A 15,718-nucleotide genomic window follows, 5' to 3' on the forward strand; every position below is an offset into this window, starting at 1 on the left:
GTGAGTGAGTGAGTGAGTGAGTGAGTGTGTGTGTGTGTGTGTGTGTGTGTGTGTGAGAGTGAGTGTGTGTGTGTGTGTGTGTCCTCTCGTGAGTGAAATGTCAGTGCGTTTAAACCTCAGCCGTCAGGAGCGTCAGATTCAACAACATCAAACATGAACACTAACTCTAGTCAGCATAATGAACAATGACATCATGCTGCTGTTTAGTTCCTGCAGAAGCAGAAGTCATAGTTAAGGTTACCACGGTAACCCTGTTTCCCGCCACAGTGCCAGTGTTACTTCTGCAAAATCAGATTCTGAACTGGCTGTTCAAATCACTCATGCAAAGCAGGGTTATTATACTACTGAAACATTTCACTTATAATTGAAAAACAAAAAATAACAAATATTAGATGGAAAAACTTTAAATCCAAATTTGAAATAATTCCTTGGCAAATCTATGTTTGAGCTGATGTAGTAAAATTACTCGCTGTAAATAAATACTAAAACTGAAGTAAATTAAACGTAAACAGTATTATAAAAAAATACTACAAAAAGTACAAAAAAAGTACTTAAAGTACTAACTTTAAAAGATGATTTCTAATTGAAATAAAGCTGAAATAAAATATAAATGTAAGATAAAAGACTTAACTATAAACAGTAATAACAATAAAAAAAATAAAAAATAAAAATAAAAACTTTAAATGCCTTGGCAACAAAATGAAACAAGTTTAAATTGAAGTAAATTCAAACTAAAGCTGAAATGAATGAAACCTACTTAATGTTTTAAAAAAACTGAATTACTAAAACTTAAACTAAAATTGAATATTAGTTAAAAAGCTTTGAATGAAAAAAGGGAAAATTGCACCGGTAACTAACTGAATTTACGGGAAATAAATATGAAAACTGAAAAAAATGAATGTAATTAATTATTAAAATTTAAAACAAATTCTAATTATTTATAAAACCTAAAATGCATGCATTTCGCAGTATAATAGTATATAAACACTTCTAAAATAACACTGATACAAAGCTTGTTGCTTATTACATACACTAACCTGTATAATGCATATATATTATACTATAACAAGTATATACAGTGTGTGAGCTACACACACCGTATCCGTGTTAAATCTGAGACCACTGACATGCGTGTCCGACAAATACAGTCCGCTTTTGGCAAGTCAAGAAGAATCCGAGTTACAACGTCCGTCTGGTATGTGTTAAACGCACACGCGCACACATACACACACACACACACACACACACACATACATATACATACACACACAGAGACACACACACACACACACACACACACAGCGACATCACAAACACAAACAAAGGCGTTCCCATCTGCGTGCTGAAATACTTGTCATAACTGTATGAAGAGCCAGTGTTTCTATTTCTGTGTTTAAAGCGACATGCCGCATAAACACAGCATATTTTCTGCGGTTTTCACTCTTATTTATGTCATCCAAACAGCAGGATCTGAGCTCCTGCGTTTGGTGCAAACACACTTGAGCGAGGAACACTGCGCACAAAATACAGCAGTTCGTCTAAACAACCCATCGCTTCATGTCCAAAAGAGAAGCTTGTCAGATGCTTTTAGGCCCAAACTTCAGCTCTGTGACGTTCAGTCAGATTTGTGGGCTGAATGGTGCGCTAGTGTCAGTTTTCTCAGTGATAAAGTGTCACAATGAGAGCAAGAAGAATGACATTTTGGTTTTTATGTACCAATTATATATAAAAATCAAATTGTACTTCATTTTTTGAATGCACTTGGCACAATAACATGACCACCGTATTATCAACCAGCCAAATTCCAAATCAAAAAGTAGCTCTAGATTCAGTATTTCTGCAGCTCGGACAGGTACTTAATCTCACTCATTCCACTCCAATCCACTATTCCGATCTATTCTGTATGTAAGTAACACACAAAGACAGCAAAACCATCATTCACGGATCACAGCAACTAAACGAGGCGCGGAAACCTGCTTTCTCAGTCCGTTCTTACCTCCAGGTTATCAAATGAAGGCATAAAACAGTCATTTAATTGATCTTTTAATCAAATGAAAAGAAACAACAACTTTATTTTTGAAAAAACAAAGGGGGTTTAGTATGAAAATTAAAACATGGGAGAAATATTGTGCTTACTCCTTAAAAAATTACGTTTTAATAATTTAGTAGTAGTAGTATTACGTAAATTGTTACTGCACAATAATATATTTCTGACACAATTTATTCAAGTTAAACCGAACTTTTATTTTGACGAGTTTGCCGTGTATACCTTTACACTTCTGTGTGTATATGATATGACCATTTTTCTCAAACGAAACGGTAAAATGCTTTGAATGAATTTGATACTGTAAAGCTGCTTTGACACAATCTGTATCGTTAAAAGCGCTAAATAAATAAAGGTAGAATTTGTGTCCTCATTTAGCGAGACGGCAGATGCTGAAATCACCGCTAGCGTCAGTATGTGTGTAGTAAACAAAACCGTGCATCTGCGCCATTCATTCACACAGACACAGAACATGGAGGATTCTTATTTAACGTCTTTTTGCTGCTTAATATTTATAATTTATAATATTTACACATACTGGTCCATATCGCGATTTGATTGAAGTGTACTGACCTACTTTAGATTAATGCATCCAAACTTCGACAAATTCAGTGAAATTCCGCATTATACAGTAAATTCCATTTTTATGAATGTATTCCGCGATTCCGTCCGCTTTTCCGCATCGTGGAAATCATAGCGCCCTACTCCAAGTTAGGGGTGTGCGATATTGACAAAAAATAATATCTTGATATTTTCTGTGATTTTATTGATAATGATAATTAGCTGATATTTTGCTGAGCGTGTTATTGTGCTGATCTTAAAGGTCCCATATTGTCAAAACTGAAATTACCTGGCTTTTTTCACGATAACTGAGGTCTAGGGGCTAATTAACTACCATATAAGTTTCAAAACAGTCAGTCCACAGTAAAATGCACTCAGCCTGCATAAAGTAGCTGTGATTTTCACGAACCGTTGTGACTTCCGTAAAAAGTTGAGGTCAGAACTACACAGTCACCGCCTTCAGTCACCTCCCCGAGCACCGCCCACCGTCCCACTCTCCTTTAGCCACACCCCCAGACAACATCGCGTCCATGCCATTGCTGAGCAACAACAACAACACGGAAACATGTCGAAAAGGTTAACTTTAACCACAAAACCAGATCAGCCGACCTGTAACGTTACACTCTCACTCAGAGGATGGACGATCTGACAGGATTGCTACTATGAGGTGATCACATCTAACGCGTATAGTGAAGACAAACTCAGCGTGTCTATCTAGTCAAGATGAAGATGTAGATACATTTCAATTTCAGCAGGAAACTATTTTTACAGCTACATTATTGTTCCAGCCACAATTAATCACAACAATGTATATACAATTACAAATTATTATATATAAATCGTCAGTTTGTTGTTTTACACACATGCACACAGACAATATTTCATACACGACATAGTCGTGAGATGCAAGAAACATAGACATATGGCAAGAAATCTGTAGATGCGTACATCGCGTAGATCCCATAACAACAAAACACAATACTTTATTGAACCTTTTCTGATAAGAAGTGTGCGCTGCAAACGTGAGCATTTTTGACGATCCTTTCTGTCCAGTCTGCTCGTTTTATCGCGTTTAACCACAGCTGTCGTTGTTTTTTTGTCTGGCAGTGGCAGCAGATATGCGATCAAATTTATAATTTGAGGCTGTATTACATCGATTCTGGCACCCAACAAGATGATATTTTAAGCTCCTTATGTAGCCGAACCTGCGCTGGTTTGAATGGGCCGCCTCCAGTTTCCCCTTTGTTTAGCTGCCTCCAGCTAGCGCTGTGACGTCACTGACCCTAGTTACCTGTGGTTGGCCTGGCCGTGCTTCACTCAGAAAACAACAGGCCAACCAGAAGAGAGGCTCATGAATATTAATTAGACAGGTCAAAATCGACCTGTTCTCAGCAGAGCTCCTGAGAGAGGAGCTGTAAAAATATATTGAGATGGTTTTTGGTTCTTATACCGCAAATATATATTCTTAAGGACATCAAAACCTAAAATAAAACTCCAGAAAGGTGTAAAATATGTGACCTTTAAGGACTGCCATAAACAGCTGACTCCTAAAGTTTTTCATATTCTTCATATTCTGTGTGGTGGTCAGTTCACACCGATAGAAATTAATCTTTTCCAATAAGATTAAATTGATTTTTAACTTTTATGGGCATTTTTACCTTTATAAAGCCATTTTTCTAAAAGTGTGCATTATCTTTTGAATCAAATTCTTACATTTAATCAGGGAATTAGAATTAGCTGTTACCAGGCAAATTAAATCAGTATCAATAAAATATCGTTTCTCTGTGCCTTTATCGTTATAGTTGTGGTGTGAACTTGGCTATTCTTTAATATTGAGAATGATTTTTAGAACTATATCTTTATAGTTATCGTGCTTGGTGTGAACAGGCCTTAAGTCTCTTAATTAACTTCTTTGATTTTATTAATTAAAATCAATATCACATTTGTAAATCACAGTAATTTTTGGAGAAAAACGGCATTCTTCGTGTGAAATTGATTAACTATATGAAGTGGTATAAATATATAAATTTTCTGCCCCCAAGTCTTGAATTTGTGATCATTGTAAATATTTTTTAATAGACTGAATCTTGCAGTGAAAGAACACACTCTAAATGCATATGCACACTACTCTAGACTTCACGTAAAGCATGCTCTCTGTAGGCGTTTTGTTTTGTTTTTGCAAAATGCTCGATAATGTCAAATCGCACATCGTTAAAACAACAATTACGATATTATCGCAGACTATATACATCGCACAGCCCTACTTTAATTAATACACAAAGACAGTAAAACCAGCATTCACGGATCACAGCAGCAAAACGAGGCACCGAAGCACGCTTTATCAGCACTAAAGCCCATCCTCACCTCCAGCACAGGTCCGGCCCCGAGGATGATCTGCTCCACGCCGCTGGCGAAGCCCTTCTGGCTGAGTGCCGTCAGGTGGTGGATGAGGAAGTTGGTGCTCTGCGTCTTTCCTGATCCGCTCTCTCCCGAGATCACGATGCACTGGTTCCTCCTCCTCTGCAGCATGGCGTGATACGCCACGTCAGCCACCGCGTAAATGTGCGGCTCCAGCTTCCCCAGCCGCTGCTTATCGTACATCTAAAGGCGAGACACCCCACGTGAATAGGGAAAAAAATTAACTAATAAATATCACCATACTTACACAGTTGATTGATTACATTAAGAATTATAAACATCTTTTGTATTACATGTTTTCTGAACTGTTATGTTTAAATATGCAAAGGAGGCATTATCTTATTAAATATGCGCTAATTTGCATACATTTCTAGAACAAAAATCTCTACATTGGATAAAGCCAGAATCAAAATTTTTGTTTGACTTTGCTGACATATTAGACTCAAATGTTTTTACAGAGGGGACTTTGAATATCTCTTTTATTCACTTCATAAATCAGAAAATATTGACAACAGCCGCAAAAAGATTTACATTTTTAAGAATAAAATGTTGTATAAAACCAGGCAAATTATACTGTATATGTGACCCTGGACCACAAAACCAGTCATAAGGGTCCATTTTTAACAGTGATGTATGGTTTGTTAGGAGAGGACAATATTTGGTCGAGATACTACTATTTGAAAATCTGGAATCTGAGGGTGCAAAAAAATCTAAATATTGAGAAAATCATCTTTAAAGTTGTTCAAATGAAGTTCTTAGCAATGCATATTACTAATCAAAAATGAAGTTTTGATATATTTTCAGTAGGAAATTTACAAAATGTCTTCATGGAACATGATCTTTACTTAATATCCTAATGATTTTTAGCATAAAAGAGAAATGTATAATTGTGACCCATACAATGTATTGTTGGCTATTGCTACAAATATACCCCAGCGACTTAACACTGCTTTTGTGCTGCAGGGTCACATATGAACAAGCCCCCCTGTAAAAACCTTCAGAATATAGATTGTAATAAAACTGTAAAGTTTTATTGTAAAGTATGTAAGTGCAACTGAAGTGGAGATTTTTGGCTCAGTGAAGGAAAAAAAAATCTCATTTTGAGAAAACGGCCTTTAAAGATATGTATATTTTAACTGCAATCTACAGACGCAAATAGATAAAGTGCTATAAAAGAAACTTAAAAGTGTATTGTAGATGTTTTCTTTCCACTAATCTGAAAAACCAAAAAGCCCAAACTCTCAAAACTGACAAGTGCATGAAAAATAGGGCTGGGACAATAAATCGATGCATCGTGATTCGTGGATCGATTCTGAAATTATCGGAATGCATCGTGATTCTCTCTGGAATCGATTCTGAGCTTAGTTTTTAACAGCAGATGGCGCTCTAGGCTAGATTTTAACCACACACTCAAACGTTCACGAAGAAGAGCGTTCGGCTGACTCATGCAAGTGGTTAAATGTACTTGCACCTTGGCTTTTATGACGAGAGATTAATGTAAACAGCCTACTATGAAGACCCTTGTAATTCGCTTCAACCTTTTCAAACTGTATGAATGATTATTTTAGGTTCAAATGGTGCGTGTGTAAGGAACTGGAAGCGAGCAGAGTACGGCCGTTTCTAAAGCACACAGCGCCATCTACTGTTAAAACCTAAGCTCAGAATCGATTCCAGAGAGATTCGCGATGCATTCCGCTAATCTTATAATCGATCCACGAATCGCGATGCATCGATTACTAAAATACTATTTTCTATTTTGTATTTAAAGACATTTAATCTTAGTATTTTTGTATTTTCTAAATACTTTTTGCCAATCAACCTCTTTATTAGACTGCTGATTTCCTGTATCAACAAGTACACAAAAATACTAAGATTAAATGTATTTAAATACAAAATACATGTGACTTTTCCCAAAGGTATTTAAATACAAAATAGTATTTCAAATACATGTATTGTTGATGCTTCACGATGCCATCAAATAACCTTTTTGTCTAAATGGTTCCATTAAGAACCTTTAACATCTGAAGAACCTTGCTGTTTCACAAAAGCTTCTTTGCGGCGAAAGAAGGTTCTTCAGATTATAAAAAGGTAAGAAAGAGATGGTTCTGTAAAGAACCTTTGACTGAATGCTTCTTTGTGGAACCAAAAATGGTTCTTCTATGGCATCGCTGTGAACAACCTTTTTAGCACCTTTATTTTTAAGAGTGTACCTTATGCTTTTGAAAATTCAAAAATGCTAAGATTAAATGTATTTAAATGCAAAATGCATTAGATTTTTTTCCAAAGGTATTTAAAGCTGCAGTCTGTAAGTTTTGCCTCTTTGTCGCCATCTCTGTTTAAAAACCTGCAATTGCAGCTGTGTGTGGAATTATCTTCCTTGCGTGGGTTGTGCAGCGGCTCGGCTCCAGCGCGGATGAATCTAGTGTTCTGAAGAGTATGTGTGGCAGTCAGTCACCGCACTGGTGTGGATATTCTAGCCTACGTCTTGGAATATATGACTCAAATAAGCATTTTCACCGGATATTGTCATCTGAACAAGTAACAAGTCTGCCACGTTTGTTCTGACCAACTGAGGAAAAAAGCATTACAATAAATCGCGCTACCAACGGTGATTTAATTTTAAAACTTATAAACACACAATCCTTTCTGGATTACAATCCGCCATCAAAATGATACAATTAATTATTCTGGCTGCTGTGAGAAAAGGCTATAAACGATTGGCCACCGGCAGGATCCTCACATGCGATAGTCTAGTAGCCGGGACAACTTCTTTATGTTTACAGACGTGACGTAATGACGCAGTGCCATGCTCGAATTTCCCGCGAAAACCTACCCATACCACTCAAATTAGAAAACATTATTATAAGATAACCGTTGTGAATCGGGCTAAAGTAAGGAGATAGTTTCAAACACTGGCTGGTTATGTACTTGCTCAAATATTGATTCCGGACCATTTTTAACCAAAAAAAGTTACGGACTGCAGCTTTAAATACAAAGTAGTATTTTGTATTTCAAATACATGTTTTTGAAATACTGCCCACCTCTGGACTCCCAGCCCTAATAAAAAAAAAAAAACTGCGTTTTTGCCTGCAGTGTCTTGCCTTAACGTATTTGGGGTTATAGATGGGCAGGAACTTGAAGGGGTTGACGACGATCAGGATCCCGCCGACGTACGTGTAAATTTTCTCCTGGCGAAAGCGTCCGCGCAAGTTCTCCAGCAAAGTCCGCTCGTTTAGATCGGGCAGCGCGCAGAGATCGTCGACGTACGGAGGCTGCGGGAGGAGTCCGCGCTCCACCATCCGTCGCCGCTCCTCAGTTACACGAAGCCACATCTGCAGGTTTCCGTAGCAGATGGATCCGTCCAGATCCTTCTCGCGCAGCAGAAAGCGGTAATCCTCTCCAGCCAGCCGGTTCTCCAGCGCCATGCGCGGCCACAGCATCATGCGCTGCACGGGACAGTCGCAGGGGTTCAGGATCCATTCTTCGCCGCCGAACTCCTTGACCTCAGCAAGCACGTAGAGGCGCGCACGGTCCAGCTGCAGCCGCTCGATGACGCGCTCGATGACCTCCGCCGCCGACGTCACCTTCCGCGCCGAGACTGGGCAGTAGATGGTGCCCTCGGACAGAGCGCCGGGATACACGCGCAACGTGAACTCCGAGTCCTCGTAACGCCGGCGCCCTCCGGCATCATGGCAGCTCATGATGCTGCAGCAGCTCCCATCGGCACCAGAGTCACCCGACAGATTCACGACATCCCACCTGCGGACAGATAAACACAAGCGGCAGTCAGAACGCACTTACGGTCCAGGGTGGCTATCGTAACAAATAGGGTTGCAAAAAGGTGGAAAATCCAGAAATTTTGGAAACTCTCAAGGATTTTTTGGAATATTTCAGGGATTTTTGGAAAGTTTCTGGAAATTTACCGTAAATTTTCCACCCCTTTGCAACCCTAGTAACAAACTAAAACTATTAAAAAAGAAGGTAAATAAACTAAAATAATAAAATAAAATAAACAATAATAACACAAATTTAAAAAAATAAATAAAAATAGATAGAACGATAGACAGAACGATAGATAGAACGGAGCACCAAAACAGCTTATTAAAATCTATCCTATTAGACAGACAGACAGACAGACAGACAGACAGACAGATAGATAGATAGATAGATAGATAGATAGATAGATAGATAGATAGATAGATAGATAGATAGATAGATAGATAGATAGATAGATAGATAGATATGTGGGTTTGAATTAACATGTGGGTGAGTAAATAGCATTTTCAGATTCCTTTAATACGACCAAGCAGATACTTTTAGAGATGCTTATTAAAACCAAACACAGAATAAAAGAGCAGGAAAAAGGAAGGAAGGAAGAGAGCAGAGGTGTTGAAGCAGGTTAAAAACAGCCGAGCAAATATATAATGCATAAAGAACAGATGGAAGAAAGAGAGAGAGAGAGAGACCGATTTAAGCAGAAAAAGCAGTAGCTCTGTTCACAAACCTAATGCTTCCTTCATAATGAATGCAATCCCACAATGCAATGCAACACAACTATACACTTTACTGTCTTTGGAGCACTTCAAACCAGTCACTTACGAGCTTGTATTTCAGTCAGGATGCTGACTTAGAAGACAGTTGCCTATCCAGGGAGTATGCAGCAAGACAGCACACTAGGTATTGGGACGGAGCCGCATCCAGCAGTTCACATCTGCGCTATTAACACACTTCTGTCTGCTATTAAACGAAACGCCTGATCCTCCTTAAACACATGACACCACAAACACACGACAGTTCCCGTCTGTGTCTCTCTGACTGCTGACAGGTCTGGGTAACACTGAAGATGAGCGACGGTGAGATGAGACAAATCAAGGACTATACGATACCTGAGCAACACATACTGTACAGCATCACACCTGCAGCTCACTCACACTTCACACCGCTTTACAGTCAAGCACAATGTAAAATTAAAAATAATAAAATATTTAATATTAGAAGAAATCTTTATTTATATTAAATGTATACTATATTTTTATGTGTTTATATTAAGGCTTTATTACATTTATTAATTAATATATTTTATATATTTTTTGTATTTTGACGAATCGTGCAAAACAAGTAATTTTTGATTTACTATTCATTAAAATAAACTAAATAGTTGATTTCATTTTTAATATTATATGGCATTATAAACAAAAACAAAGCAGCTTTACAGAAAATTAAAGTTTCTGCATTATTACTGAATGATTAATATAACAATATTTTAGATTTTGTTTTATTTTGATTAACTGTATAGAAAAAAAATTGTGAACAATTAATCAAAATAGAACACATTATTTTATTATTTATGATATTTTATAATTTGTTCTCTATTTTTATTCACAATAATCTTTATTTATACAACATCTAAATAAAAAAGTTAAATAAATAAATTAATTAATACCATTTACACTGATAATAAAAAGATAATAAAAATGATAAAGATAAAACATTTTTACTAAATTAAATATGTGGCTCTAATAATATTATCTGGTATCTATTTACTTTATTATAAATTAATCTGCGTTTATCATTTGGATGCATTTAAAAAAGCATAAAAATGAATTCATCTCATGATTTCTAATTGTGCCAAGTTATGTTTTTAATTGTGCTAAAATGTATTGTTATTCAATACAATAAAATATAAATATTAAAAGATGTTACCTTGATAACTAACTGAAATAAGATGAAGCATTATAGTTATGGGAAGCAACTGGAAATAAACAAAAAATAAATCTGAACTAAAACTAAAACTGAAGGAAAAAAAAAACTGAATGAAACCAAAACTGAAAAAAATACATAACAAATAAATAAAAAAGTAAATAAAAATCTCAAAAGCACAAAACAAGATGACTAAAAATTAAACAAAATTAAATTAAAAAAATAAAATAAATAAATGCTACTTCAAAACAGTAATTAAATGTATAATATTTATGTAGCATGTAAAGTCTTTCCATGTGGCATCTGTTAAAAAGACAACAGAACCAGGTTTAAGTTGAAGCACTAAAATTACTAACTGGAAATAAATACTAAAGATTAAAACTGAAAAACATTTTCAAATAAAACAAAACATGAATATAAGAAAAAAAAAACTTGATAATGTTACCTGGGCAACTAAGTACTAAAATTACTAACTATAGAAATGAACTAAAACTAAAATAAAAACACAATAAACCTAAATAGTTATTTTTAAAACAAAGAAAAATTTAATTTAAAAAAAGACAAGAATCGCATAAAATTACTGAAAAATAAACAAATTAAAAATAAATATACAAGCTACTTCAAAATGTCAGAATTATTACATAAATAATACAAAAATAACACTGACTTGCACGGACTTTCTTAAAAATGTACAAACATCATAAGTATGCAACATACTTTCAAATGAGAGAGAGTTAGTTTACGAGAGCAAACAAGCGTTTTGAAATCCCACAGAAGACCCTCAGACTGAATGAGGAACCAGGAATGAATTATCAGCCATCATATGTACAGTAAAACTCTGAGAAACCTCATTCCTAAACGACACCGGACTCCCGCGATCCAGCCACACATATATTATGTAAACAAAAACTTTTATTTTGGATGCGATTAATCGCTATTAATCGTTTGATGGCACTGATAAAAACCCTTGTCAGGCCAACAAAATTACCCCAAATGGTGTCCCAACTAGTCAAACACAGTTTGTTGTTGAAACTGTTGAAATGTTAAGGCTTTGTGAGTTCCCAGCATGCACTGCAGCATGAATAAATTACGCAGTTTCTGCTATAGGATCATTGTTTTGCTGTTTGTTGTTTTATCACTATTGTTAGTGTGATGTACAGAGCTCATCAGAGAAAAATAAATGACCTCAATGACAGCAATTGTTGTTTCAGTTGCTGTGACAAAAATCTTTCTATTAGCAAAATAAGACCATTTACATTGGCTAAACAAAGTATCTTTACTGAGAAGAAATAAGAAGCTATTGTTGAGAGAACTGAAGTCTCACTGCATCAAGCTGCCTTATTTCTTTTTACGTTTTCTCAACTATTTACTTGTTACACTGCACAGACTCACCCGTAGTGTTGCTTTCGTCAACGAAAATTATGACTAAATATCGTCGTCAACGAACCTTTATCACGTGACGAAAACGAGACGAGACGCACCGTAAATGCTGGTCATGTGACGATGACCATAATATAATGCAATATTGTTGACGAATAAAAACGAGACTAAATGTGGTTTACAAAATAAAAACTATGCTAAAATGTCTCTTCATTTGCGTTGACCAAAACGAGACGAAACGAAATGTTATAACGTTATTTCGTCTCGTTTAGTCGCGTTATTATTATTATTTTGCAGTATTTCCCGCTTCAGCGGCTGCATCAGGTCGCACTGCGCAGACGCAGGCGACGTCACTTCCTCAAGCCCCACTCGCGGCATTATTTAGAAGACGACAACAAACAAAGTTAAGTCTGACACAGAGAAAGGGACCGATGGCCGGCCAGCCGGGGTTCGTCTTTATTTAAATTTATATGTGTGTACTTCTAACATGTTTGGTTGGTCAAATAAATGTTGTAAATTCAAATCAGAGCGTCTTCCGTGTCTGGAATGGATGTATTCTTGAGTCTATAAGGTAACAATAATATAATAAGATAACCTTGTTTGAAATGGGTTTGGCTAAAAGAAAATTTTGGTTTTGTCTATACTACCAGGTACTTATACTATATTGACTGGGTTAAATAGAATTGCATTACTAAAATACAATTTTCGTCGACTAAAACTAGACGAAAATAGTCATGGATAATTCTGACTACAAGAAGACTAAAATGCTCAGACTTTTAGATGAATGAAACTTGACTAGACTAAAAAGAGTATGAACGTGACTAAAACAAATAAAAACTAAAATGACAGCTTCACACAAACTCAAATTAAAACAGGCCGCCAAAAACAACACTACTCACCCGGTGACCTGCAGAGTAACGACAGGCATGAACGAGAACCACGCAGACTCAACTCCGGAATTAAACTAGATCCTCATCGCTCAGTCCTGAACGACCCATCATCTTCATCATCATCATCCCAGCGTCTGGGACGCCAAACTCTGACATTCCAGTCAGCCGGGTTTGATCCTTATAAGGTGAAGAAGCTCGAGTCCGGGAGAGAAACATGGGACCCAACGGACCTTAAATAGGAGGGATGCTCGTCTGAACGCGGGACGGGGATCCGCTCGCGTCCCTAATGCTGTCTGCCGCTCCTACAGATGAGCGTGTGTGTGTGTGTGTGTGTGTGTGTGTGTGTGTGGCAGCTGTGCCTGAGAGGGGGAGGAGGAAATGCACAGAGGGGGAGGGGAGAGAGAGCTCTCTCATGCACACACGGATGCTGCTTGCTCTGCATCTGGTTGCCAAAGCAAAGCACAATCAATATGGAAGGGGAGCGCTATTTTATGATGGGAGAAGTTGTTGTGTTTTTGGTGGTGAAATTCATTATTTAGTATCTGAACCTTCAGCTATTCTGTATCATTTATTCATAAAGTCCCTTTTTGCCAGAAGGAAATGGATACAGAGAGGGGGAGGGGAGAGAGAGAGAGAGAGAGAGAGAGAGAGAGAGCGAGAGAGAGAGAGAGAGGCTTGTTATTTCCTGAAACATGAGAGAGAGACAGAGACAGAGAGAGAGAGAGAGAGAGAGAATCATATGTGGACAAAGAAAGGAAAAGCAGAAGAGTTTGGTGCTCTCTCGCAGGATGTCCATGTTGTTGTTTGTGAGGCGGGTTCGACTTCTATCTAGACATCTTCAGAAAAGCAGTGAATGTCAGCTAATGGTGCGATTAAACTCTCTCGGTCATTGATCATTATTCAGTCTGTGTCGCTCATTTAGGAGCATTTTGTGAACTAATCATGCTTGATAGAAACTTTTATTTATAAACTTATTTTCCCATCATCCTCTGACCGCACAAGAATGATAAAAGTATACACTTTACACAATTAATATATATAGTTAATTTAGTACCAAATATATTGATAAATCAATAGTTAATTATATTTTAGCCTATAGTTTACATATGTACATACATAAAATCAACAAATGAGTAAATATAATACATTTATACATTCTTTATACAAAATACATTCTTCATATATTTTTATGTATTGTGTGAATATAAACATTGTATAATTTTATTTAATTACATATTTAGAGAAATTAGAATAAATTATATATATATTACTTTGTATAATTTAATATATCATTTAATATTTTTGTATTATAGTAATTTAATATATTTTTATTTCTCATTTTTGTATGATAAAATTGCAATTTTGAGTTGGGAAATTTGCTATATAGATTTCTATAAATAAAAAATATGTCAATTTCTATTTTCAATTTAAGAGTGCTTTATTGGCATGACAAAAACTATACATTTGTAATAATAATATATAAAAAGTATTAAGCATGTAGTGCAAAATTAATTACTAATGTATGCAAGTATGTAAACTAGAAATAAAATATTAGACAGATTTACAGAAGCAAAATGTATCAATAAATGTATTAAAAATGTAGCAAATTAATCAATCATGAGGAATCAGGATCACATGATCAAAAACTGCAAAACTCAAAATTACTGAGCACCATACTCCATTAATGCCCTTTTAGTATAATCCTTTGAGAAATAAATCAATAAATACTTTTTTTTTTACTTTTTTTTTATGAATACTTTTTGTATTTGTACGTGCATCTCACACATGAGAAGCTTGTTTAAATCAGCTGCTTATGCGCTAAAGATGCTGCCTTAGAAGGAAGCTGCCTTTGTAGACAGTAGACAGCATGGCATGTGAACCCACTTCATTCGTCCAGTGACCGAATGTGTTTTATTAGAGCTGCATAAGAGTGAAAGAGGAATCCAACAGCAGTTATTTCAGAAGAAGAGAGACACACGATCTCCAGTCCAGCCTCCTGCCGATCAATAACGGCAGAACAATGTGAGACTTACGGAGGATCTCAGGGGACGAGAGCAGACGCCACTCATGGAACTAAACAAGAGACACAAATCATATCAGCCGCTGACATTAAGAGCCACCAATGAGACATTATAGGACTAAAGTGATGCATGAAAGGCACACGCCTAGCAGAGAGCACAATGACTATACACTACACTGAGTGCGCTTCTGCTTTAATGACCTCCTCCTTCTTGAGGACACAGTAACGCCCGTTAGTTCTAAAGAAACACTTTCTCAGTAATACTGCAGCAGTACAGAAATGATATCACTTGATAGCAAATAACAGTGTTGTACAGTACAAATATGGACAAACTGCTTTTGCTCCTCTTTTGTAAGGCGCTCTGGATAAAAGTGTGTGTTAAATGCACAAATATACAGTAAAGCAACAGAAAATAAATGAAAGAATGACATCAACATGATATAAAATGATAAAGTATATGTGTGTTTGTGTGTGTGTGAGAGAGTGTGTGTGTGTGTGTGTGTGTGTGAGAGAGAGCGTGTGTGTGTGTATGTGAGAGAGTGCGTGCGTGTGTGTGAGTGAGAGAGTGTGTGTGTGAGAGAGAGTGAGTGTGTGTGTGAGTGAGAGAGAGTGTGTGTGTGTGAGAGAGAGTGTGCGTGTGTGTATGTGAGAGAGTGTGTGCGTGTGTGAGAGAGAGTGAGTGTGTGTGTGAGTGAGAGAGAGTGT

The 15,718-nt window shown here is 36.5% G+C and overlaps 1 protein-coding gene across 1 annotated transcript in view; it reads right to left on the reverse strand.

Annotated features, from left to right (window-relative positions):
* The window catches only part of myo9ab (myosin IXAb), a 123,919-nt gene that overhangs the window by 85,629 nt on the left and 22,572 nt on the right, over positions 1–15,718 (reverse strand). The window contains exons 2-3 of the mRNA XM_016248860.1: positions 8,125–8,782; positions 4,970–5,206 (exon numbers count right to left, since the gene is read on the reverse strand). Of these exons, the coding sequence (XP_016104346.1) occupies positions 4,970–5,206; positions 8,125–8,782 (895 nt within the window). The remainder of the gene's footprint in view (positions 1–4,969; positions 5,207–8,124; positions 8,783–15,718) is intronic.

Source organism: Sinocyclocheilus grahami, unplaced genomic scaffold (assembly GCF_001515645.1).
Source record: "Sinocyclocheilus grahami isolate Dianchi unplaced genomic scaffold, SAMN03320097.WGS_v1.1 scaffold895.1, whole genome shotgun sequence".
Classification (NCBI taxonomy): Eukaryota; Metazoa; Chordata; class Actinopteri; order Cypriniformes; family Cyprinidae; genus Sinocyclocheilus; species Sinocyclocheilus grahami.